This window comes from Heptranchias perlo, chromosome 17 (genome assembly GCF_035084215.1).
Source record: "Heptranchias perlo isolate sHepPer1 chromosome 17, sHepPer1.hap1, whole genome shotgun sequence".
Lineage (NCBI taxonomy): Eukaryota > Metazoa > Chordata > Chondrichthyes > Hexanchiformes > Hexanchidae > Heptranchias > Heptranchias perlo.
In genome coordinates this window covers 6754257-6778970 of record NC_090341.1, presented here as the reverse complement: position 1 = coordinate 6778970, position 24714 = coordinate 6754257, and the positions used below count along the sequence as shown (strand labels likewise).

The 24714-nt window shown below is 44.5% G+C and overlaps 1 protein-coding gene across 1 annotated transcript in view; it reads left to right on the top strand.

The window, feature by feature from the left end:
* Positions 1–24714, top strand: part of LOC137334010 (coatomer subunit gamma-1) — a 67887-nt gene that overhangs the window by 22054 nt on the left and 21119 nt on the right. Inside the window, exons 6-14 of the mRNA XM_067998411.1 lie at positions 252–327; positions 4699–4791; positions 5101–5187; positions 8757–8914; positions 12142–12275; positions 13252–13319; positions 17494–17682; positions 21719–21814; positions 23860–24103. Of these exons, the coding sequence (XP_067854512.1) occupies positions 252–327; positions 4699–4791; positions 5101–5187; positions 8757–8914; positions 12142–12275; positions 13252–13319; positions 17494–17682; positions 21719–21814; positions 23860–24103 (1145 nt within the window). The remainder of the gene's footprint in view (positions 1–251; positions 328–4698; positions 4792–5100; positions 5188–8756; positions 8915–12141; positions 12276–13251; positions 13320–17493; positions 17683–21718; positions 21815–23859; positions 24104–24714) is intronic.

Below are 24714 nucleotides of genomic sequence, written 5' to 3'. Positions count from 1 at the left end.
GCACTACATAAATGCAAGTTCTCTCTTTCTTGATTTCAAGACTGTAACAAGGAGATCTCGGTATGGAGGTAAATGGCATTGTAGTGTGGCAGTTTAATTGGCTATATATTGTCCTGAAAAATTGCTCTTTATAGATAAAATAAAAGATCATTTTAAGACCCATGTCATTTAGCTGATTTTGATCAGACTTAAATGTTTGCTTCAATCATTAGTCTGTATTTCTTCTCCCCCCCCCCCCCCTCCCCCCTCAGTTTGACAAAAGACATGACTGGCAAAGACGACAATTACCGTGGACCTGCTGTGAGAGCGCTGTGTAAAATTACTGATGTAAGTACCGTACACAAGAAGGGGTCTAGCAAATCATTTTAAATCTACCTATTTGACCAAGCTTTTGGTCACCTGACCTGATATCTCCTTATGTGGCTCGGTGTCAAATTGTGCCTGATTACACTCCTGTGAAGCACCTTGGGACGTTTTACTACGTTAAATGCACTATATAAATGAAAATTGTTGTTGTAAAAACTGTTACATGTTCATTGTCCCAGTACTTGCTGATCGAGTGTCAAACCATGTGCTATCCATTGCGACGAGATGAAGAGCTTCGCTCGTTGCAAAAGGTGCATGTGTTCCATGCTGCTATTGAAAGCAGGCTGGTTTCTCTACAGCGAAGTCTTGGTGATTTTAGGTTGCCAATTAGTGTGTTGGGTGAGTGGTCCTCGAGTGGAGATCCGTTAACTGCTACCCCACTTTGTCTCGTTGTGTGCCAGCGGCCTTGACATCGAAGGTTGCATTTTGTAGCGGCCATCGATGGAACCTCCTGGGTCCCAAAATATTTGGGCTTGAAGTGCAGTCAAGACCAGAATTCAGGTCGTTTATACTGCAAGCTGCCATCAGCAGTGGGAGTGCCGGGGGGATTGGTGTTCTGCTGACACTTAAAGTGAATCTGCCGTTAGTTAAATGGTTTCCCTACAAAGCTGGGCGGAATTGAAGCAGATGTTTTTCATTGACTGCAGTCAGAAGAAGCCTCAACGTGTCCGCTGGTTGGTATCGGTTTCCTAACAATTGCCTTTTTTTTTTTACAAACCAACTGGGAGTATATTTTGTTTCATAAATTAACGCTGAAGTCTCCATTTGGTTTAGCTTTGAGCAGTATAAAATTATTAGGGGGCTGTGTTAAAAAGAAAAATGTGCAGTTCTGTTAAAATAATTATATGGATATCAGTCTTAACATGCTCTCTGTAAGAATGTCCCTGATCCCTGTCCTAACCTCAGTGGAAAATTCACAGTAGGTACATCAGCATCTGCAGGTAAATAGACAGGTTAACATTAACCCCTTGTGATAATGCTTTCTATTGAACTGCATTTTATGTTTTTTTCCCCCAGATTTCCAACATTTTGCTGTTTTTTTTTCTTCTTTATCTTTCTAACTTTTTAATGGAGAAGCCAGTTTGGAAAATGTCTGTGCAGGGTTTTAGTAGAAGTAACGTTTCAGGCTGTCAGCCTATCACAGAGAAACGAGAGTTAACTTTAACTCGGTTTCTCTCTCCACGGATGCTGCCTGACCTGCTGAATGTTTCCACCATTTACTGTTTTGATTTGATAGAGTAAGTATGGAGAAAATATTTCCTGTGGCGGAAGGGTTGGTAACCAGAGGACACAGATTTAAAGTAATTGGCAAAAGAACCATGATCTGGGTGCACTGCCTGAAAGGGTGGTGGAAGCAGATTCAATAATAACTTTCAAAAGAGAATTTAATATATATTTGAAGAGGAAAAATTTTCAGGGCTATAGGGAAAGAACAGGGGAGTGGGACTAATTAGTTAGCTCTGCCTAGGAGCCGGCACAGACAGGATGGCCCGAATGGCCTCTTTCTGTGCTGTATCATTCTATGATTTCAGATTTCCGGTATCCGGAGTATTTTGCTTTTGTTTTAGCTGAAATCTTCAACTAAGGATTCCTGGTTCGGAAAAGCGGGCATTGCAGAGTGGAACACCCCAGGGTGCCAAATACTTCACGATGTTGCCCTCTGCTGTAATGTTAAATCCAGACTAGAAGCTTTTGTCGTCATATTCACTTACTTAGAGCTGACCTGGAAGGAGGCGTATGTAATGGATTACATTTTTAGATGTTGGTATAACAAAACTAATATTGGTACTGAGGGCAGTGCTGAGGGATTTTACTGGAATCAATGGGTTAAGTTACAGGTCAGCGTTTTCAGCCAAAAGTGCTTTTTAAAGCATATTTAGAATCATAGAATCTTACAGCACAGAAGGAGGCCATTCGGCCCATTGTGCCTGTGCTGGCTCTTTTGAAAGAGCTGTCCAATTGGTCCCACTCCCCTGCTCATTCCCCATAGCCCTGCAATTTTCTCCCCTTCAAGAATTTATCCAATTCCCTTTTGAAAATTACTATTGAATCTGTTTCCACCACCCCTTCAGGCTTCAAACGTTGCTTATAATCAATTTGTAAACAAAATAGTTATTCATTATTGGGATTTTAGGCACAAATCAAGAGGTAGGCTGAGCTGTGGTCGGGTAACCTGCAGTGGTTGTTGGGTTTCTAAGCAGCAATAATAATTTTTGTTTCTGCAGTGTTATGTACGCCTGCCAGTATTTTTTTTAAGATTTGGTTTTGCAAAGGGAATGGATGTAAGAAGGGTTGCTTCACAGCTTCGAGTATTCAGCCGTAATTTATCACTCTTTAAATTAAACATCTGACATCTTTGGACTGGTCCTTAAGGACTCAACTTATAATTAACATTTCTCTCCGAAAATCAGAGGGGCCATAAAATGTACTGAAACAATTCTGTTGTGACAGGCATTTGATTTTGTCTTTAATTTTGGGCTTCAGGCACCAATGCTCTTCACTGCTTGTAACCTTGTGCTGTGACACTGAGTGTCTTGAATACCAGATGGTCTTACTCATTTCTTTCAGTGTTTTTCTTTTTTTCTCTCTGTCTCGTATATTCTTGCAGGTATGCTGTTTTACGGATGCTAAATGCTTTCTTGTCAGGTTGTCTAAGTGGCCATTCTTTTGTATGTGAGCTGAGATAGTTTCGCCAGGCTGTTCGATTTGGAGCACATCACATCCATGCCCGATGCCGTCCTTATCCACTGCCCACACGCAAAAGGGTCACTTTCCAGCAGGAGTTACTGGATGTCAGGAGCCCTGGCTCTGTTTTCACCTCCCTAGGTCAGGGGGGCGGGGCACTGAGATCACTTGTGATGCCCCTACTCCTGGCTGAGCTCAGCTAACGTGGCATAGACCTGGGATTTTCCTGGCCTCTATGGCTAGGTGCCACACCAAATGGTGCATCTAGCCACCGAGCCATCGGGCCAGCTATTTTTGCTAAAGTTTCTGTAATAACAATCCCAAATGTTCAATAAATGTCTGTTTACAATACCCACTAGGACAAATGTTAATCCCCTTGTCCTTTAGGCAGGCTTGAATATATTCTATCATGGCAGCAATGTTTTTAAATAGGGCTTTAAAGACCGACCCATTTGAAAACATAAAGCCAGTTATGGTGAATTAGGAGTAGCCCTAACTTTTTTAAAAAAATGCATACAGTGATTGCTTATGACAAGGAGGGCCAGTGCATTTTTTTTAGATTTTTGGACACTAAGGGAATCAAGTGATATGGGGATCGGGCAGGAAAGTGGAATTGAGGTCGAAGATCAGCCATGATCTTATTGAATGCCGGAGCAGGCTCGAGGGGCCGTATGGCCTACTCCTGCTCCTATTTCTTATGTTCTTATGTTCAGAAGAATTGTGGCAGCCAATCCCATAATGGATCTGAATTAACATGCGTTGTTGGGGTGGTGAAACTGACTGAAACGGTTGTGAAGCCAGGTTGATTCAGTGAACTTCTCATTTCAACTGTGCATTTATAATTCAGGCTCTGTGTGTCACAGTAAAATCTTCCAAGCCAATTCTCCCCCTTGCCTACTGTTATGTTACCAACATTCACTGTTTCACTACAAATTGAAGCAAAGAGTGGTTTGAAATGAGAAAAGCCCACCTGGACCATCAAGAGCTAACTCAGAAATACATTCTCCCCCCTCCTGCCCCCCCAAAACAAGATCTTTGTACTCTCTTCCCAACGTCCATGTGAACCAAACAGATCTGTTATGTCCATCACCCTCAATCCCCTTTCTCAGCTATGACAGATCCAGTCCCTTTTTATAGGTATCTCTGCGCTCCTCCAATTCCGGCCTCTTGTGCATCCCTGATTTTAATCGCTCCACCATTGGTGGCCGTGCCTTCAGCTGCCTAGGCCCTAAGCTCTAGCCTCCCTCCCTAAACCTCTCCACCTGAATTGATGCACCATTGTTATTGTATCAATTGACAGACTTTTTTCTGGTTACCCTGTCGTACACATCCACTATATTTTGGAGTTTGAAAAAAAATCTTCTAACTTTTAATCTTGCTCGAGGTTTGTGAATTTTAAAATTAGTGTCCTCCGATACATCAGAGTGTTCATAATTTATTCTTGCAAGGAGTGCTGATGATGCTCCACTCTCCACATGATGTGCGGAAATATCTAATGTACAGAAGAGATTTAACTCTACACGTTGACTTGTTCAGTATTATTGCCTTATTGCTATTCTGAACTATCAATAACTTGTCTGTCCAACTGATGATTAGAATAGTGGTACCTTGGGTCCCTCTCACTCACTCTTGTTTGATTCTTGACAGGGCACCATGCTGCAAGCCATCGAACGTTACATGAAGCAGGCGATTGTAGACAAAGTGCCTAGCGTCTCCAGCTCTGCGTTGCTTTCCTCCCTGGTGAGTAGTTTTATCTGCTGCAAAATGCACCATAATATCCTGGTATAGGAGTAACGCTGGCTTGACCCGAATATAAGGAGGGAGACTGTGTACACAGCCTGGTTCCATTCCTTATAATTCAGTCTTTATAGTAATTTAATTGTTTTGATTTGGTAAAATGGTACTTTATTGAGGAATTGCATTGGTTTGGCTTGGCACGTGTAGCATGCTGCTGCAGGATTCTCAATTCACCCTCGAGTGTTATTGGATGAGTAGGTTGGGAGAGACGAGTAGATATCATTAATCCGCCATTTCCTTTGTGCCTCGCAGCACTTGCTCAAGACCGGCTTTGACGTGGTGAAACGCTGGGTGAACGAAGCTCAGGAGGCAGCCTCCAGTGATAACATTATGGTGCAGGTAAATCAAATGGTGGCACAATCATAAGCAATGAAAACGTTTCCCTGATAGCTTAGTAGGTAAGTACACCACCCAGTGTGGTAGCGAGCCACACAGACCAGAAGGTCCTGGGTTGAATCCTTGGTCTGTGCTGAATTAGTTGATCATGTTTGGCAGTAGGATATTAGAAGCAACAAAGTTATGCTAAACCATTGTAAATCGCTGATTAGTGTTATAAATTGGATAGCCAGGTGGTGAAGGATAGAATACTAGAGCCTGGTCTTCAGTTGCTTCCAAGCCTTTATTCACAGAGATTCCCCCTCTCACACACACACACACACACACACACACACACACACACACACACACTTCACCCTAGATAAGCTCTCATGTAAAAAGGATACGAGAGAGTCCCCAATCGACACACGCCACTTGAAAATAATTAATATAAATCACATGATACAATTAACAATTACTCCTCAGCTGGAGTATTGTATCCAATTCTGGGCACCACACTTTAGGAAGGATGTCAAGGCTTTGGAGAGGGTGCAAAGGAGATTTACCAGAATGAGACCAGGGATGAGGGACTTCAGTTATGTGGAGAGACTGGAGAAGGTGGGATTGTTCTCTTTAGAAGATTACGGGGAGATTTAATAGAGGTATTGAAAATTATGAAGGCGTTTGATAGAGTAAATAAGGAGATGCTGTTTCTGTGTGGCAGAAGGGTTGGTAACCAGAGGACACGGATTTAAGACAATTGGCAACAGAACCAGAGAGGAGATGAGAATCTTTTTTTACGCAGTGAGTTATGATGATCTGGAATGCACTGGGTGGCGGAAGCAGATTCAATAGTAACTTTCAAAAGGGAATTGGATATATAGTTGAAAAAGAAAAATCTACAGGGCTATGGGGAGAGAGCGGAGGAGTGGGAGTTTTAGATAGGCCTTTCAAAGAGCCGGCATGGCCACGATGGGCCAAATGGACTCCTACAGTGCTGTAAAATTCTATGATTCTAGTTGGAAATTGCCTACTGGTCTTTGTTTAAGCTTAGGTTTTTGTAAGTTTCTCAGTGATAAAAAGAATCCACCACCACCTTTGATGCTAAAAGGAACATGCAGCTATTATTACCTTAATACATGGAAGACTTAAAGTCTGCCACAAAGCGTTGACTTTGTAATCCAATACCTGAACTGGGCAGGGCACTGCTGATTCTTGTTCAACCAGCCCGGCTCACTTTTGGAATCTGGAAAGTGCAGTAGACCTGTCGCTGGGAACGGGATAGGGTGATCCGAACGAGACAAGCTACAAGAGGCTTACCAGTGCTCTTCCCTGGTAAACGACACAGATCTAGCTGGTCAAAGGCCAGCAGTACCCCATGCATACTTGGGAGTGGTGGTTTCTAAGCCTTGGCTCTGCCAACCTGCACCTAATACTATCTACAGTTGGAGATGGGAGAGAGTTCTATACAGTGACACAGAAACCCTACAATCAGGTGGCAAAACGTCCCAAGGCACTTCACAGGAGCGATTATCAAACAAAATTTGACGCTGACCACATGAGATATTAGGACAAGTGATCAAAAGCTTGGTCATAGAGAGAGGTTTTAAGGAGCGTCTTAAAGGAGGAGAGAGAGGCGCAGAGGTTTAGGGAGGGAATTCCAGAGCTTAGGCCCGAGGCAGCTGAAGGCACGGTCGCCAATGGTGAAGTGCTGAAAATCGGGGATGCCCAAGAGGCCAGAATTGGAGGAGCACAGAGATTTCGGAGGGTGGTTACAGAGATAGGGAGGGGCAAGGCCAAGGAGGGATTTAAAAACAAGGATGAGAATTTAATAATCAAACCGTTGCCGGACCGAGAGCCAATGTGAGTCCAAGGAAATTTCCCTGCTTTTAAATGAAGGGAAACTAAAATACAGACCGGGTTCTCTCTCCTTGTTTCAAGCAAAGTTCTTCGAGAAGGAATCAAGTGCTGTATATACTTAACCTTTAATATGGGTGTTTTAAAATTGCTGTTCAGCTCAACGTTGATGAGGCATGTTAGAGTTGGGGAACAGAACATTTCTCTCTTGGCATCTAGTGTCGGTATCAAATATTCCCGGGCATGGTTAAATGCAAAGTAAAGCTTCCTATACTCTGCCCCAACAATAAGAGATTGCCAATTAGTGCAAAGTTATAGTCAGTATTGTATTGAGTCCATGCCCAGTAGGAACTGGACTGAAGCTGCTAAAACTCAGAAATGAAGGATTTATGCATCCGTTCAAACCGGAATATGGATGACTTTTTTTTTAAAGCGTTTTTAAAAAAAAAAAAAAAAATTCCTCTTAATTCTCGAGATCCCCTGTGCCACCCATCATACACCAGGTGCAAAGACAGACAAGCCTCATTTAATACTATTTGGGCTAAAGGAATGTGTCCAAAGAGCAGCCCAGGATAATATTCTCTTTATACTTGATTTAGTTTAGAAATTTTACCTTTCCCTCCTGAGTGCTCCCCTCCTCCCCTGAAAGCAATGACCCATGCTGGTTATACGGTTTAAAGCGTATCGGGTGCCCTTCACTACCTCACCCCTGTGACCGTTCTTTACGTTTGCGTCTGTTCAACTGCGTGAGTGGCACATCACTGTCCCCAATGTTGTTGTCACCTGGTCTCTTTTTAACATGGGGTCACTGGATAGTGATTAAAGCTCAACCCCTTGACTTATTTCCCCACCGTTTCACCCAGTCTGGGTGCGATAAGTCTGATTGTAGTATCCTCAAGCTAGCACCCTTGCTGAAATCAGGATAATAGGGATTGAACCTGGTGATTGTCTGCTCTGTGTGGCTCAGTTGCACACTCGGCAGTACATTTACTAATTAAGTCATCAGGGAGCCCAAATAATTAAGTCTTTTCCAATTCCATGCCGTGGGAATTGGCTGACCTCTGTACCCAGGTGGAATGGCTACTGGTATAATATCATGGGGGCAATTACAGGCATGGATTTTTCCCTCCTGCACAATGGAAAAGTACAGTTTCGTTGCTCCCTTCCTTTTTAAAATGTGAATATTTCAAAAAGCATGCTCCCCTTTCAACCTGTCCCTGTGTAACTCTGAGAGCTGAAGTGCTTTGAAGCTCTGATCTCTCATTTCGTTCAAGTGTCAGCTGGGCTCAGTTGGTTGCATTCTTGCCCTCGAGTCAGAAGGTTGTGGGTTCAAGCCTCACTCGAGGTCTTGAGCACATAAGCTAGGCTAATGTTCAAGTGTAGTACGGAGGGAATGCTGCATTGTCAGAAGTGCTATTTTCCAGATAAGACGTTGAGCCGAGGCCCTATCAACTTGTTCAAGAGGAACTAAAAGATCTCATTGCACTGTTGAAAGAGGAGCAGGGAATGTTCCCAGTGTCCTGGAAAACATTCCCTCAACTGATTCCACTAAAAGCAGCTTAACTAGTTATTCTTCTTAATTGTTTTTTTTTGGGACCTTCCTGTGTGTAAATTGGTTGCTGTATTTGCCTACAAAACAGTGACTGCACTTCAAAAGAAAGTTTGTAAAGTGCTTTGGGAAATCCTGAGGATGTGAACGGGTGCCATATAAATGCAAGCTCTTTTCATTCTTTCAGTACCATGCTCTGGGGTTACTGTACCACATCCGGAAAAACGACCGGCTTGCTGTTAACAAGATGGTGAGCAAGTTCTCACGCCAAGGCCTGAAGTCACCGTTTGCCTATTGTATGATGATCCGCATTGCCAATAAACTGCTGGAGGAGGACGAGAACAGGTGGGGGAACTCTTCAGGGTCACCATTTGCAAATTAACTAAGCTTTCTGATGTACTGTTGGGATTTGTGAAAAGGGATCACACCTGACACAACTGGGTGAGCATTGAGTTAGTGCCTTTCACCTCTTGAGTCCTAACTTCAAATCCAGCCTGGACTGATGGGGTGAAAGTTTCTTCTGTCTGCTGGCTGTAAGCATCATGTGTGAAATGAGTTTAGGTAGTCTCAATACATAGAATTTACAACACAAAAACAGGCCATTTGGTCCAACAGGTCCATGCCAGTGTTTATGCTCCACACGAGCCTCCTCCCACCCCTCTTCATCTAACCCTATCAGAATACCCTTCTTTTCCTTTCTCTCATGTACTTATCTAGCTGCCCCTTAAATGCATCTATGCTATTTGCCTCCACGTGGTGGAAGATCTACATGCTCACCACTCTCTGGGTAAAGAATACAACCCCCAATGGGCTGTACAAAACTGCCCCCAGTTCAGCACTAAATTGGCAATTTCATTCATCGATGCCAATTGATATGAGAACTGGAAAAATATCACCATTTTCTTTTATTAATTCTCGGGATGTGGGCGTTGCTGGCTAGGCTGGCATTTATTGCCCATCCCTAGTTGCCCTTGGGAAGGTGATGGTGGGCTTTCTTCCTTGAACCCCTGCAGTCTGTGTGCAATAGGGGATGCTATTTTGAAGTTGGGGCTGAGGCACAATAAAGGAGGCTGTGCTCTGCAACCAGCAGTGTTTTACCTAATGTGGGAGTGCTTGTTGCTGGCGCTAGGTGCCTGAAGTTAAAAATGCCCCCATCCCATGGCACTAACTTCAGCAAGCACAAAATTCACCAAGAACGCTACGCGCTGTGTTTATATAGGGTGATTTGCACTCGCAGCAGGGGTGGGAATGGCTGATGTTAGTTGTGGCAGCTCACTGCATTTATCCAGTAAGTAGCTGAACGTACAGACCGCGGAGGCCTCAAGGTTTGATGGTCCATGTCTAGTTGGTGCACCAGAATCCGTCTCAGTGCCTCGGGGGAAAGTCAGCCAGTCTTCCTGCACCTGATTACTATTCAACAGTCCCTTCTGGTGAGCACAGGATCAGGCTCAGCTGTGATGTCACTGCATTTGAATAGCCTGCTGACACTGTTGAGGTTCACACATGAATAATGCTGGGTTGCATCAGGCACAAGAGGGGGTCCTGGCAACTGTGGAACCGTATGTCAGCAAGGAATTGGTGCCTTCTATAGAGGAGTGGGAGAAAATTAGCAAAAGGGAAGAATAAGAAATCCGCCCAAAAAAATTGCAGTTTAATAAGTAGTGAAAGTGGCTCAAATTGAAGTAAAGCTTACTTTCAAACTGGGTTCTTGGGCAAGATCCTTGTTTAAGATATGAGTCACCGCTCCTGATTGATGTGTAGAAATGCAAATGATACTGAAATGCATCATTCCTTGCAGACGCACTCCCTGATGGGATCACAACTCCAAGGAAATATTAGGCTGGTGTCCAAAGTTTGCAGCTCTGAATTCCTCAGCCAACCTGGTATCCAAGATACCTCAGCAAGTGTCCTCAGCAATCTGTCTTCCCCCATTACTCAATGTTTTATTTTTATGGAACAGAACTAATCATACATAAGGATACCTGTAGGATGGGAAATACTGTGAAACCTTGTGTATAAGTTGCAGTTTTTTGATGTGACTTACGGAACGATATAGCCAAGTTTTTAATAATGTCAAAGTTACTGAAATGTTACGGTGATTTCAGTGCTAAGTACACACCCCTCTATTTTATATCTTCTACAGATCAGAGCTTCCCCCAATGGGTAAAAGCACTGTCCACTGTGGAGAGGTGCATAGATCAGGGATTCCCCAGGGTTGATCTCTGGACCGCATTGAGTTGGCTGATCGCCAACAGGATCACAAAACGGGTTCTATAGTTAGCCTCAATGTAGAATAGGGGACTGAACCTTAGACTTGGTCAGAACTTTCAGAAGAGGAGGAAGGAAATAAGTTTTTTTTTAAATTAAGTGTTTTTCAAGCTAATTCTTGCCTGCAGAGTAATCTTTAAGTGAGAGGCTACTGAGTAGACTAGCACTTCCTAATGAACAGGCATAATTATCTTGCCAGGTAGAACTGAGATTCATTTAGCATTTGCACACTCAGCATATAACTCCAGCCATTTTAGAGCATTGTCATCACCCGCTTGCAAATCACATAGTTATTACCAGATAGTTCAGTTAGAGGGCACGATTCAGCAACGTGGGACATGGTTCGTATCTGTCCGCAAGGACATTTGTCATCGTCACAAAAGCCCCATAGGTGAAGATTTGAGGCGAACTATCACTGTCCCGTTTGAAAGTCGTTTCAGTAGCGCTCATCTGCGACGTGGCCAGTTGAAACTTGGTTGATGTTCTGTAGGGTTAGAGATGATTTATAGGAGCGTCTGTTGCCCACTCCTCAATGAGTTGGTAAGGAAAACTCAAAGGAAGGAGGAAAGGTTGACCATATTGAGTGTCTCGAAGAGAGCCACACTGTTGGTGGATAGAACATATCAGAGTGAATTGGCAGCATGGCTTTGTCATAAAGTCCATTCACCAATTTTACTACTGCATAGTGGAGCTATGTTGCAGAAGACTGATAATCGTGGGAGGGAGGTAGGGCGCAACGTGCCTGTCACAAGACACATAGTGACGTGCAGTTGAGTATCCACCAGCTTAATGTGCAGTAGGCAAACCCAATCAGGAGTACGATATTCCGCAACTGCATAAGTGTGAGAGCAGATGAGAGTAAAGTGGAGGCATTTGCTCCCCGTGTACAGCTTGCTTCCCGAATGAAAAAAGTCCCAATTCCTCGAGTCTATCCCGATAAACTAAGAATCCTGGGACTAGGTATAGTTCTGGTTAACTACGAACAGATGTAACAAGATGCGTTTGGTGCAGTTCTGAGGAAGCGAATTGCAGCTCCCGATTCAGAAACTAGCGGGGCATGAACACAGACAGGTCCGCTCCTGGAGTATATGTGGAACATACCGCTACTGCATCTTCCTTTTAAGGCTTATTTTAACCATTACTAATATTCAATGTTCGGGTTCATTTGTGCTTTGCAGAATTGCCCCCCGCCCCCCCCCCTTCCAGCTCTGGAACCCAGACTTGCCTTTTAAAATGCTTGACTTGTGACGGACAGGTTTGCAGCATCTACAGGGTGATAATAGGTTGTTTTGTCGTTCTCTCAGCCGGGACAGCCCTCTTTTTGACTTCATTGAGGGCTGCTTGAGGAACAAGCATGAGATGGTAGTCTATGAAGCAGCCTCCGCCATTGTCAACCTGCCAAACTGTACGGCCAAAGAGCTGGCACCTGCTGTCTCTGGTGAGTGTTTGTGTGAAAGCAAAGAGAAATGGTTTAAATAAATATTATTAAGGGAATGATCATTTGATAACTTGTTCTGTGCTGGTTCAGTGATTTGCCTGTTAACCAGTGCATATCCTTTTTTAATCAATGCATCAAATTGGACAGAGCGAACCAGTTCACCATAAAGAGGAAGGTCAGGTGGCCTCCCAGGTTTCCTCCACACCAAGAGGACCCTCTACCTCCTCCAGTGTAGCCAATGACTCAAAAAGAGGGATGATTCTCTCTCTTGATTAAACAACAACTTGTGCCATTAATGTACTGAAACTTCCCAAGATGTTTCACAGGAGCATAATCTGAGAAAATTTGACACCGAGCCAAAGAAGGCGATATTAGGACAGGTGACTAAAAGCTTGGTCAACGAGGTGTGTTTTAAGGAGCGTCTTAAAGGAAGAGAGAGAGGTGAAGAGTTGGAGAGGTTAGTAGGGCCTAGACAGCTGAAGGCATGGCCGCCAATTTTGGGGTGAAGGGAATGGGGGGGGGGGAAGCACAAGAGGCTAGAGTTGGAGAGTGGAGAGTGCAGAGATCTCGGAGAGTTGTAGGGCCGGAGAAGGTTACAGGGATAGGGAGCGGCCAGGCCATGGAGGGATTTGAACACGAGGACGACTGAGACCTCGTGGTGTGATTGAAATCAAGAGCTCACTGTGTGTAGAATTACAGGTAGAATCCAGCATTGTACCATCCAAACCACAATACTACACTGGGCCACTGTGTTGTTCCAGTTTTATTACAGATTTACAGTTTCATTATGGATTACTTGTTTGCATTAAGATAATGGAACCACTGCATATTCTTTGCCATTTCCCAACCCCACACAAAACACATCTGTGATTAGGTGTAAGTTAAGTTTTACACCAGCCGACGACTTGCATGGCAGGGGATGCAGCAGTTTTCCCTCTTTGTGTGATCTTTGATGCTGATTTCTTTCTCCCTGCAGTGCTGCAGCTGTTCTGTAGTTCACCTAAGCCAGCCCTGCGATACGCAGCAGTGAGGACACTCAACAAGGTAAGAGGAGATTTGAAGGATGATGCCAGGTTTTTGCACTGCTGCAGTCAAACTTACTTTGCCTCGTGGATGATTTACGCCTCAGTATGGTATCACCCAGGTACATCACTCCAGCTAAAACTTCATAAACAAATCACAATAATAGGAATGCACAACTTAGAGAGAAATCCTGCCTGTGACCTGACCTCACTTTGCAGTTATTCATTCTAGAGTTACTCTGTAACTTTCCTTCTGCCCCCACTTCTAGTTATACATCTTCAAGGGATCAAATGACATCAGTCACTGGGGCAAAGATTGTGCTGTGCAACATTAGAAATTAATGTGTTCGCACCCTCATACAAAAGATTCCATTTTCTGTTTGTATGCTCCCAGTGAAGAGTCTTGCCTGTTGGGAGCACGTACCAGAAAATTGCACTGGTGCAACTCTTGATTTTCTGCCCATCTGTTTATCCTAAAGTTCCTCTGTCCAGCATTTTAACAAGGCTGTTTAAATGTTTAACATCTTCATTAAATAGGCATAGAAATGAGTTTCAGCCACTTAATATTTTTCTTGTGGGATGAAAGCTAGTGTCCAAAACTCTACAGAAATCTCTGCACTTTACCACTCCATCAACACGACTGAGAATATTGAATGCTAATTCTAGAATTCCAATGGATGTTAGGGAATTTGGGGAAATAAATAGTGATGTCTTGAGGAGTGTACATATTACAGAGAGGGAGGTGCTGGAAGTCTTAACGCGCATCAAGGTAGATAAATCTCCGGGACCTGATGAAATGTATCCCAGGACGTTATGGGAGGTTAGGGAGGAAATTGCGGGTCCCCTAGCAGATATTTGAATCATCCACCGCTACAGGTGAGGTGCCTGAAGATTGGAGGGTAGCAAATGTTGTGCCTTTGTTTAAGAAGGGCGGCAGGGAAAAGCCTGGGAACTACAGACCGGTGAGCCTGACATCTGTAGTGGGTAAGTTGTTGGAGGGTATTCTGAGAGACAGGAGAGGCAGGGACTAATTAGGAACAGTCAGCATGGTTTTGTGAGAGGAAAATCATGGCTGACGAATTTGATTGAGTTTTTTGAAGGGGTAACCAAGAAGATAGATGAGGGCTGTGCAGTAGACGTGGTCTACATGGACTTCAGCAAAGCCTTTGACAAGGTACCGCATGGTAGGTTGTTACATAAGGTTAAATCTCATGGGATCCAAGGTGAGGTAGCCAATTGGATACAAAATTGGCTTGACGACAGAAGACAGAGGGTGGTTGTAGAGGGTTGTTTTTCAAACTGGATGCCTGTGTCCAGCGGTGTGCCTCAGGGATCGGTGCTGGGTCCGCTGTTATTTGTTATTTATATTAATGATTTGGATGAGAATTTAGGAGGCATGGTTAGTAAGTTTGCAGATGACACCAAGATTGGTGGCATTGTGGACAGTGAAGAAGGTTATCTAGGATTGCAACGGGATCTTGATAAATTGGGCCAGTGAGCCGATGAATGGCAGATGGAGTTTAATTTAGATAAATGTGAGGTGATGCATTTTGGTAGATCGAATCGGGCCAGGACCTACTCCGTTAATGGTAGGGCGTTGGGGAGAGTTATAGAACAAAGAGATCTAGGAGTACAGGTTCATAGCTCCTTGAAAGTGGAGTCACAGGTGGATAGGGTGGTGAAGAAGGCATTCGGCATGCTTGGTTTCATTGGTCAGAACATTGAATGCAGGAGTTGGGATGTCTTGTTGAAGTTGTACAGGGCATTGGTGAGGCCACACTTGGAATACTGTGTACAGTTCTAGTCACCCTATTATAGAAAGGATATTATTAAACTAGAAAGAGTGCAGAAAAGATTTACTAGGATGCTACTGGGACTTGATGGTTTGACTTATAGGGAGAGGTTAGACAGACTGGGACTTTTTTTCCCTGGAGAGTAGGAGGTTAAGGGGTGATCTTATAGAAGTCTATAAAATAATGAGGGGCATAGATAAGGTAGATAGTCAAAATCTTTTCCCAAAGGTAGGGGAGTCTATAACGAGGGGGCATAGATTTAAGGTGAGAGGGGAGAGATACAAAAGGGTCCAGAGGGGCAATTTTTTCACTCAAAGGGTGGTGAGTGTCTGGAACGAGCTGCCAGAGGCAGTAGTAGAGGCGGGTACAATTTTGTCTTTTAAAAAGCATTTGGACAGTTACATGGGTAAGATGGGTATAGAGGGATATGGGCCAAGTGCAGGCAATTGGGACTAGCTTAGTGGTATAAACTGGGCGACATGGACATGTTGGGCCGAAGGGCCTGTTTCCATGTTGTAACTTCTATGATTCTATGCTTTAATACTGTACTCTTTAGAACTTTTTTTTTCTCCTGTTTGCTTGCAAGCACACCAAAAGAAAGCACGGAAGAGCAATAATGGCTTCCATATTTAAAACAAATTGGCAGTTCCAGTGTACGATCCAAGGTTACAATAGTACCTGTTTTCATTAATTAAACTTTCTTTCTCTTTGCCGCCATTATCATTGCTATTTACTTTTCTTTCACGTATTCTTACCCTCTCCACTGCTGTTTCCTCCGCTCACCCCCTCCCTCCCTCTTTGTCGACCCCTCTAGCCAAGAGCTGATGTGACCAAATGTAACGGTCCCTTTGCTGTTTCTGCTTAGGCTAAGCAACTTAGCACAGATTGACGATCGAACTTGGGACCTTGTGGCCTGTGGCATAGTGCCATGCCGACTTTGTGATGTATATAGATGATATGGACTGGGGCATAAGGAGCAGGACGATACAAAGATGGGGAGTTTGCAAACAGTGAGGACTGTGAAATATTTTAGCAGGACATTGGCAGATAGGGGTCAGATGAAATCGAAAATGAAGAAGTGTGAATTAAGGTATTTTGGGTGGGAGGAAAAACAAGGACACGGAGGATAAACTCAATGAAAAGATGCCGAAGGATTTGGAGGAACAGAGGGTCTGAGGGCTGCCTTTTAAAATTAGAGTGCAGATAAATAAAGCCATATAAAGGCCAACAATATTTTTTTCTGAATAGGGATGTATTGTACAAGAGCGAAGAGGTTCAGATAAATTTTCACTAGGCAATGGCTAGGCCATAGTTAAGACTACTGTGTGCAGCTTTGGACGCCCTGATATAGAAAGAACATTAAAGCCCTAGAGAGTTTATAGCATAGATTCACCAGGATGATGCCAGGGATGGGAAACTATAGTGATGAGGCCAAACTTGAGACACTAGCAGAGAAGACTTAACAGGAGATTCAATAGAAGATTTTTAAAAATTCTGTGGAGTTTTGATGCATTATTTCTGGTCAGGGAATCAGTGATGAGAGATCATTGATTTAAAACTCACTACAGATGGAACTTGAGAGAAATTTTGTGTTCAGATGATTCTTGGGGTACACAATGCTTTCCCACAGAGCTTAATTGAGGCAGAGACCATTGCATCTTTAATGGGAAAAGCAGATAAACTTTTGAAGCAGATGATGATAGAGTTATCGGGAAAGCACAGCAGTGAGATTGGTTCTGGATTGCTGTAGCAATGAGACACACTGTAGCGACTGGATCCCTGCATAGGTACGTTGTACAGGTAAAGGGCAGGTACGTTGTACAGGTAAAGGGCAGTTACATTCCCCACACATTTGGGAGACTTCAGAACAATAGAAAAGTCAAGGGCCATTGAAGCTTGCCTCTTTAATATTTCAACTCTACTTAACCAGCACGTATGGCACACTCCTAAAATCTGTGTTTGTATTACCTGCCTGGGGCATTATTGCAGACGTTTATCACCCTTTGCACGAGCAAGTTCTTTCTAGTATCTCATCTAATTTTGTTTTTCACTAATTTATATTTATGACACTAGTCCTATTAAGCTGCAAAATTTTAAAGTAAAGTATTCAGTCTCCTCTATAGGATATTTTTTCTTTTCTTGACAGTTCATCTTCTTGGACTTGAAATCATTCCTCTTGTTCTCTGCACCTTGTCCAATACTTGTATGCTTCTTTTGCAGCATGGTGTAAAGTTTATCGTTTTCTTTTAACAGACTGGTTGAATTCCTGGCAAGTCCTATTTAGTTGGAATTTTTAACATGCTGTCAGTGGCGTTAATCGGGTAGGGCGGGAAAGCTTGCGACGCCCCTGCTGATGGGAACTCGTCTGAGTGTTTAAAAAGCCCGCCACGCTTGTTTTTTCAGGTGGCGATGAAACACCCATCAGCCGTAACTGCGTGCAACCTGGATCTGGAAAACCTAGTGACGGACTCGAACCGCAGCATTGCTACCCTCGCCATCACCACACTGCTGAAAACGGGCAGCGAGAGCAGCATCGACCGCCTCATGAAACAGATCTCCTCTTTCATGTCGGAAATTTCAGATGAGTTCAAGGTGACCAAACCCATTTCACCCTTAACAGTCACAGTATCACAGTTGGATACAGCACAGAAGGAAGCCATTTGGCCCATCATGCCTGGTAGAGCTATCCAATTAATCCCATTCCCCTGCTGTTTCCCCATAGCCCCGTAAAGTTTTTCCCCTTCAAGTATTTATCCAGTTCCCTTTCGAAAATTATTATTGAATCTGCTTCCACCGCACTTTCAGGCAGTGCATTCCAGATCATTCCAGCTATGTAAAAAATGCTTCCTCTTTTCACCTTTTTTTTGCCAATCTCAAATCCGTGTCCTCTGGTCACCGACCCTTCAGCCACTGGAAACAGTTTCTCTTTATTTATTCTATCAAAACCCCTCATAATTTTGAACACCTCTATCAAATCTCCCCTTAACCTTCTTCGCTCTAAGGAGAACAACCCCAGCTTCTCCAGTCTCTCCACATAACTGAAGTCCCTCATCCCTGGTACCATTCTAGTATCTCTCTGCACCCTCTTTAAGGCCTTGACATCCTTCCTAAAGTGTGATGGCCAGAATTGAAAACACACAACGTTCAGCGATAGGAATCTGGATAATACTGCGGTGCCTTTCGATTTTTTTTTCTTCATTTCCAATGTTTCTGATGTGTTCTCAGTGCATTTATACTTTTTTTTAAAAAATGGTAATTTTCTCTTACATCGAGTCTACAGCACAGAAACAGGCCATACGGCCCAACTGGTCTATGCCGATATTTATGTGGTTTCCACACGAGTGTCCTTAAACCCGTCTTCATCTAACCCTGTAACTATATCCTTCTATTCCTTTCTTCCTCATGTACTTATCTAACTTTCCCTTATATTTCCAGCGTGCCTAATTTAAATAAATATTTTTTAAAAATAATTTTACTTTTTCTCCCTCATCTCCAGAGATCATTAACTGTTGCCGGGGATATGGTTCACCGGGTAACAGCAGCCCCTTCGGCTCCCTGCCCAGGTCACCATCCTCCTGTGGGCACCTGGGTTTTTTATTCGTTCATGGGATGTGGGCGTCGCTGGCAAGGCCAGCATTTATTGCCCATCCCTAATTACCCTTGAGAAGGTGGTGGTGAGCCGCCGTCTTGAACCGCTGCAGTCCATGTGGTGAAGGTTCTCCCACAGTGCTGTTACGAAGGGAGTTCCAGGATTTTGACCCAGCGCCGATGAAGGAACGGCGATATATTTCCAAGTCGGGATGATGTATGACTTGGAGGGGAACGTGCAGGTGGTGTTGTTCCCATGCGCCTGCTGCTCTTGTCCTTCTAGGTGGTAGAGGTTGTGGGTTTGGGAGGTGCTGTCGAAGAAGCCTTGGCCAGTTGCTGCAGTGCATCCTGTGGATGGTACACACTGCAGCCACTGTGCGCCGATGGTGAAGGGAGTGAATGTTTAGGGTGGTGGATGGGGTCCCAATCAAGCGGGCTGCTTTGTCCTGGATGGTGTCGAGCTTCTTGAGTGTTGTTGGAGCTGCACTCATCCAGGCAAGTGGAGAGTATTCCATCACACTCCTGACTTGTGCCTTGTAGATGGTGGAAAGGCTTTGGGGAGTCAGGAGGTGAGTCACTCGCCGCAGAATACCCAGCCTCTGACCTGGTCTTGTAGTCACGGTATTTATATGGCTGGTCCAGTTAAGTTTCTGGTCAATGGTGACCCCCAGGATGTTGAAGGTGGGGGATTCGGCGATGGTAATACCGTTGAATGTCAAGGGGAGGTGGTTAGACTCTCTCTTGTTGGAGATGGTCATTGCCTGGCACTTGTTTGGCGCGAATGTTACTTGCCACTTATGAGCCCAAGTCTGGATGTTGTCCAGGTCTTGCTGCATGCGGGCTCAGACTGCTTCATTATTTGAGGGGTTGCGAATGAAACTGATCACTGTGCAATCATCAGCGAACATCCCCATTTCTGACCTTATGATGGAGGGAAGGTCATTGATGAAGCAGCTGAAGATGGTTGGGCTTAGGACACTGCCCTGAGGAACTCCTGCAGCAATGCCCTGGGGCTGAGATGATTGGCCTCCAACAACCACTACCATCTTCCTTTGTGCCAGGTATGACTCCAGCCACTGGAGAGTTTTCCCCTGATTCCCATTGACTTCAATTTTACTAGGGCTCCTTGGTGCTACACTTGGTCAAATACTGCCTTGATGTCAAGGGCAGTCACTCTCACCTCACCTCTGGAATTCAGCTCTTTTGTCCATGTTTGGACCAAGGCTGTAATGAGACCTGGAGCCGAGTGGTCCTGGCGGAACCCAAACTGAGCATCGGTGAGCAGGTTATTGGTGAGTAAGTGCTGCTTGATAGCACTGTCGACGACACCTTCCATCACTTTGCTGATGATTGAGAGTAGACTGATGGGGCGGTAATTGGCCGGATTGTATTTGTCTAGCTTTTTGTGGACAGGACATACCTGGGCAATTTTCCACATTGTCGGGTAGATGCCAGTGTTGTAGCTGAACTGGAACAGCTTGGCGAGAGGCGCAGCTAGTTCTGGAGCACAAGTCTTTAGCACAACAGCCGGGATGTTGTCGGGGCCCATAGCCTTTGCTGTATCCAGTGCACTCAGCCGTTTCTTGATATCACGTGGAGTGAATCGAATTGGCTGAGGACTGGCTTCTGTGATGGTGGGGATATCTGGAGGAGGCTGAGATAGATCATCCACTCGGCACTTCTGGCTGAAGATGGTTGCAAACGCTTCAGCCTTGTCTTTTGCACTCGTGCTGGACTCCGCCATCATTGAGGAATGGTGAATATTGTCCGTCATTGCATGTGCATACACTCGCGCTCTTTTTCCAGTAGGGGCCTCTGGATGGAGGCCGGGAGCAGAAACCCTAGAACGTTTTCCCTTCCCAACCGTGGTCAACTATAGCACCCATGCCTGGCTGGGATCAGCTACGTCAGCCTGAGAGTGGGGATAAAACCTGGGCCCAGTACCGCTACATATGCTCACTGGACCATCGTGGCTACCTCCTGTTTGTACTTTAGTTGTAATTACAGCGTTTGATTTCAGTATTGAGCCTTAAGTAAATTATACTGTAGTTTGTAAAGCTGATTGTGGACTGGCAGTGGAGCCCTGTGAAATTACCCCTAATAAGTTAGAAGATGAATGGTGGGAGGCTATTCAAACAGGAGGGTGGAACATTGCAACTGAGACCTGAACCTATCCTCATCTGCTGCTGCACACACAACTGTCCAGCAGGGGTCACTAGATAGCAATCACATGCAGGAGCCATAGGTGACTTTCGCCTCCTTTAACCGAGACACACTGGGCACCAAAATCAAAAGCTAACGACTACCATTAAAGTACAGATAAGGTCTTGCATTTATATAGCGCCTTTCACGACCTCAGGATGTCCCTAAGCGCTTTACAGCAAATGAAGTACTTTTTGAAACGTAGTCACTGTTGAAATCTAGGAAACACGGCAGCCAATTTGTGCACAGCAAGCTCCCACAAACTGCAATGTGATAATGACCAGATCATCTTTTTTTGAAGCGATGTTGGACGAGGAATAAATATTGGTCAGGACACCGGGGCGAATTCCCCTGCACTTCTTCAAAATAGTACCATGGGATCTTTTACATCTCTCAGGTCTCACCTCAGTACTGCACTGGCGCTGTCAACTTAGATGTTGTGCTCAAGTCTCTGGAGTGGGACTTGAACCCACAACCTTCTGACTCTAAGGCAAGAGAGCTACCAACTGAGCCAAGGCTGACAATGTTAAGTATGTTGTCCATTGTAATACCGAGCCCCATGGTCCAAAAGATACCAGGTTTGCTTCCTGGTTCTCACCTCAGTGGTTGGGAGATATTTTGACTTGTTGCAAATCAGCTACATCTCCCATGGTCCCCGCGCATCCCTACGTCCTACACGTGTCCAGTTTCATATGATGTGTACTGTATGTTGATTTTTGATTATTGTTTTGAAAGTGTTTCAGATTCTAATTTAAAGAAAAAAGTAATTCTCCGATGCTGCAGGGGATCCTCCCGTTAACTGGTGCTTGATGCTGTCCTGATGGTCTTGTGTGTTTAGGTGGTGGTGGTGCAGGCCATCAGTGCCCTGTGTCAGAAGTACCCACGAAAGCACTCTGTGATGATGAACTTCCTGTTCACCATGCTGCGAGAAGAGGTATGTTAATGTAGAACCTTAAGGACGTCCCTTACAATAATAAAGTGTAAAATATGGTCCTTTTTAAATAAGAACCATATTTTACACTTTATTAACAACATTGTGGATTATTGTGCACAGACTTTACAGCTGCCTTGGCGCTAGTCGGATAAATTCATAGAATGATACAGCACAGAAGGAGGCCATTCGGCCCATCGCGCCTGTGCCGGCTCATTTGAAAGAGCTGTCCAATTTGTCCCACTCCCCCGCTGTTTTCCTGCGTTTCCCCCATAGCCCTGCAAATTTTACCTTTTCAAGTATTTATCCAATTCCCTTTTGAAAGTTACTGTTGAATTTGCTCCCACCACCCTTTCAGGCAGCGAATTCCAGATCATCACAACTCGCTGCTTAAAAACAAAATTCTCCTCATCTCCCCCCTAGTTCTTTTGCCAATTATCTTAAATCTGTGTCCTCTGGTTACCGACCCTCCTGCCAGTGGAAACAGTTTCTCCTTATTTACTCTAGCCCCCTCATAATTTTGAACTACTCTAATTAAATTCTATGCAATGTAAATCTCCCCTTAACATTCTCTGCTCTAAAGTAATGGGGAGATTTAATAGAGGTGTTCAATATTGTCCAAACTTGGCCAGTGACAGTTTGCATAGAAGGCATTTTCAGCAACACAAACTTCCAATCTGTTGTCATTTCAAAGGACAGTAGCTGACAGTACAATGCAGTAGTGCCCTGGGGTGCTGTGTCATGGAGAGGTAGGCCTCGGGCTTGTGCCTATGATTTTGGCCCTTGCGAGTTCCCGATCTTGGCCGAGCTGTCCGAGATTGGGTGGGAGGCACTGCCAGGAGGTGAAAAACTTAGCATGTCGAGCAGGAAATCGGAAGGCAAGTCATTCAGTTGGTCTTGCACCATGTGCCATCAGCTAAAGTACATTGGTAGAAGCCTGCGGGTAGATTGCTGTCTTGGCTGGTGTTCAGGGAGCCTAAAAGAAGGAACAGAGGAACAAGGTTAAAACGCTCGAGAGTTTCGTTATTAACATTTTTAAAAGACCAATGGGGTGAAATCGCCTTACGTGATGGTTAGCACGCAGACCCGTTAATGTGTTGTATGGAATTCCTCTGTCCACTATTTTAACAGAAATCTTAAACCATTTAAAATAGTGACAAATGAACTTAATGCAATCATATTAACCTGTCTCAGTGCTAATATCACACAGCAACGTTCTTAGGTTTAAAAATACAGAGGGGAAAAACAGCTGTTTGTGTCACAGTTTAGGTAGTCATGTTGTTGAACTTGGATCATTAACTAAATGGGATAGTCTATGACTTAATACACTCGAGAGTCTAGTTGCTGTGTAATGGTTTGCATTCAAAACAGGTTCCTTAAAGACAGAGAAATCTAGGTAGAGTAATTTTTGTTGAAAGTACTCCATCATTGTGTGGTGTTAGGTTGTTTTCCCAAGGGTCGGGCTGCTCCCAGGTTAGTCCCAACTACTGAGGCAGAGACTATCACATCATTTAAAATAGTTTTGGTTAAGTATTTGAAAAGGAAGAATCTAAAAGGATTCAGGTAAATAGGATTAGAGCAGATAGCTCCAAATGAAGAGCTAGCACTGGCACAAAGGGCCAAACGGCCTCCTTCTGTGCTGTAGTTACTTTGAGTCTAAGATCCTGTTCTCCCACATCATCATGTCTCCCCTTGTGAATACAGTAGAAAATATAGCAGAGTGGGTGGAAACAGGAGCATCAAAAATATCCTTGTCCATCCAGGGTACAGTATTCCATTTTATTTGCTCTGTTTTGCACAATCAACTGTTTAGTAGCAGTTTTGGAGAATTGTCTTACAATATCTAATCTCTGGCTCCTGGAGCACCCCCTCCCACATTAGCTCAAGACTTCAATTAAGTAGATCAGCTGAGGATTTTGTGTCTTAATGTGGAATTACTATACGTTCTATTATTACGCACCCTACAGATGACGTGGCTGCTTTTGGCTCCATGAGCAGTAGGAACCCTAACCCTAATGCTCATGATGTGACTTCTGTCCTCCCCTCAGGGCGGGTTTGATTACAAGCGTGCCATTGTGGAATGCATCATCTGTATCATCGAGGACAACCCGGAGAGCAAGGACACCGGCCTGGCGCACCTGTGCGAGTTCATCGAGGACTGCGAGTTTACCGTCCTCGCCACCCGCATCCTTCACCTGCTCGGGAAGGAGGGGCCCAGGACCCCCAACCCCGCCAAGTACATTCGCTTCATCTACAACAGGGTCATCCTGGAGAACGAAGAGGTCCGGGCAGGTGAGTCTCACTTTGTGTTCGCTCCTGTGATGCTCCTCGCGCAAAGAATGGGCCTCGGAGCAGTTAAACAGGTGAAAAAAAAAAGGTGAACATCAAGCAGGGAAAAAAGAAATCATGGTGAGCGGGGACAGAGCCCGAGGTGTATTGAAAGGTTGAGGGTTTCAACCTTGCTGACCGTATCCTAACTCTCTCCAAGTCCCGTTCACACTGCTCACTGACCTACATTGGCTCCCGGTCTGGCAACACCTCGATTTAAAAAAAAAAAAAAAAAAATTCTCATTCTTGTTTTCAAATCCCCTCCATGGCCTCGCCCCTCCCTACCTCTGTAACCTCCTCCAGCCCTACAATCCTCCGAGATCTCTGCGCTCCTCCAGTTCTGGCCTCTTGCGCATCTCCAATTGACGGCCGTACCTTCAGCTGCCTAGGCCCTGAGCTCTGGAATTCTCTCCCTAAACCGCTCCACCTCTCCTCCTTTTAGACGCTCCTTAAAACCTAGCTCTTTGACCAAGCTTTTGGTCACCTATCCTACTATCTTCTTATGTGGCTCGGTGCCAAATTTTGTCTGGTAGCTTTCCTGTGAAGCACCTTGGGAAGTTTTTACTACATTAAAG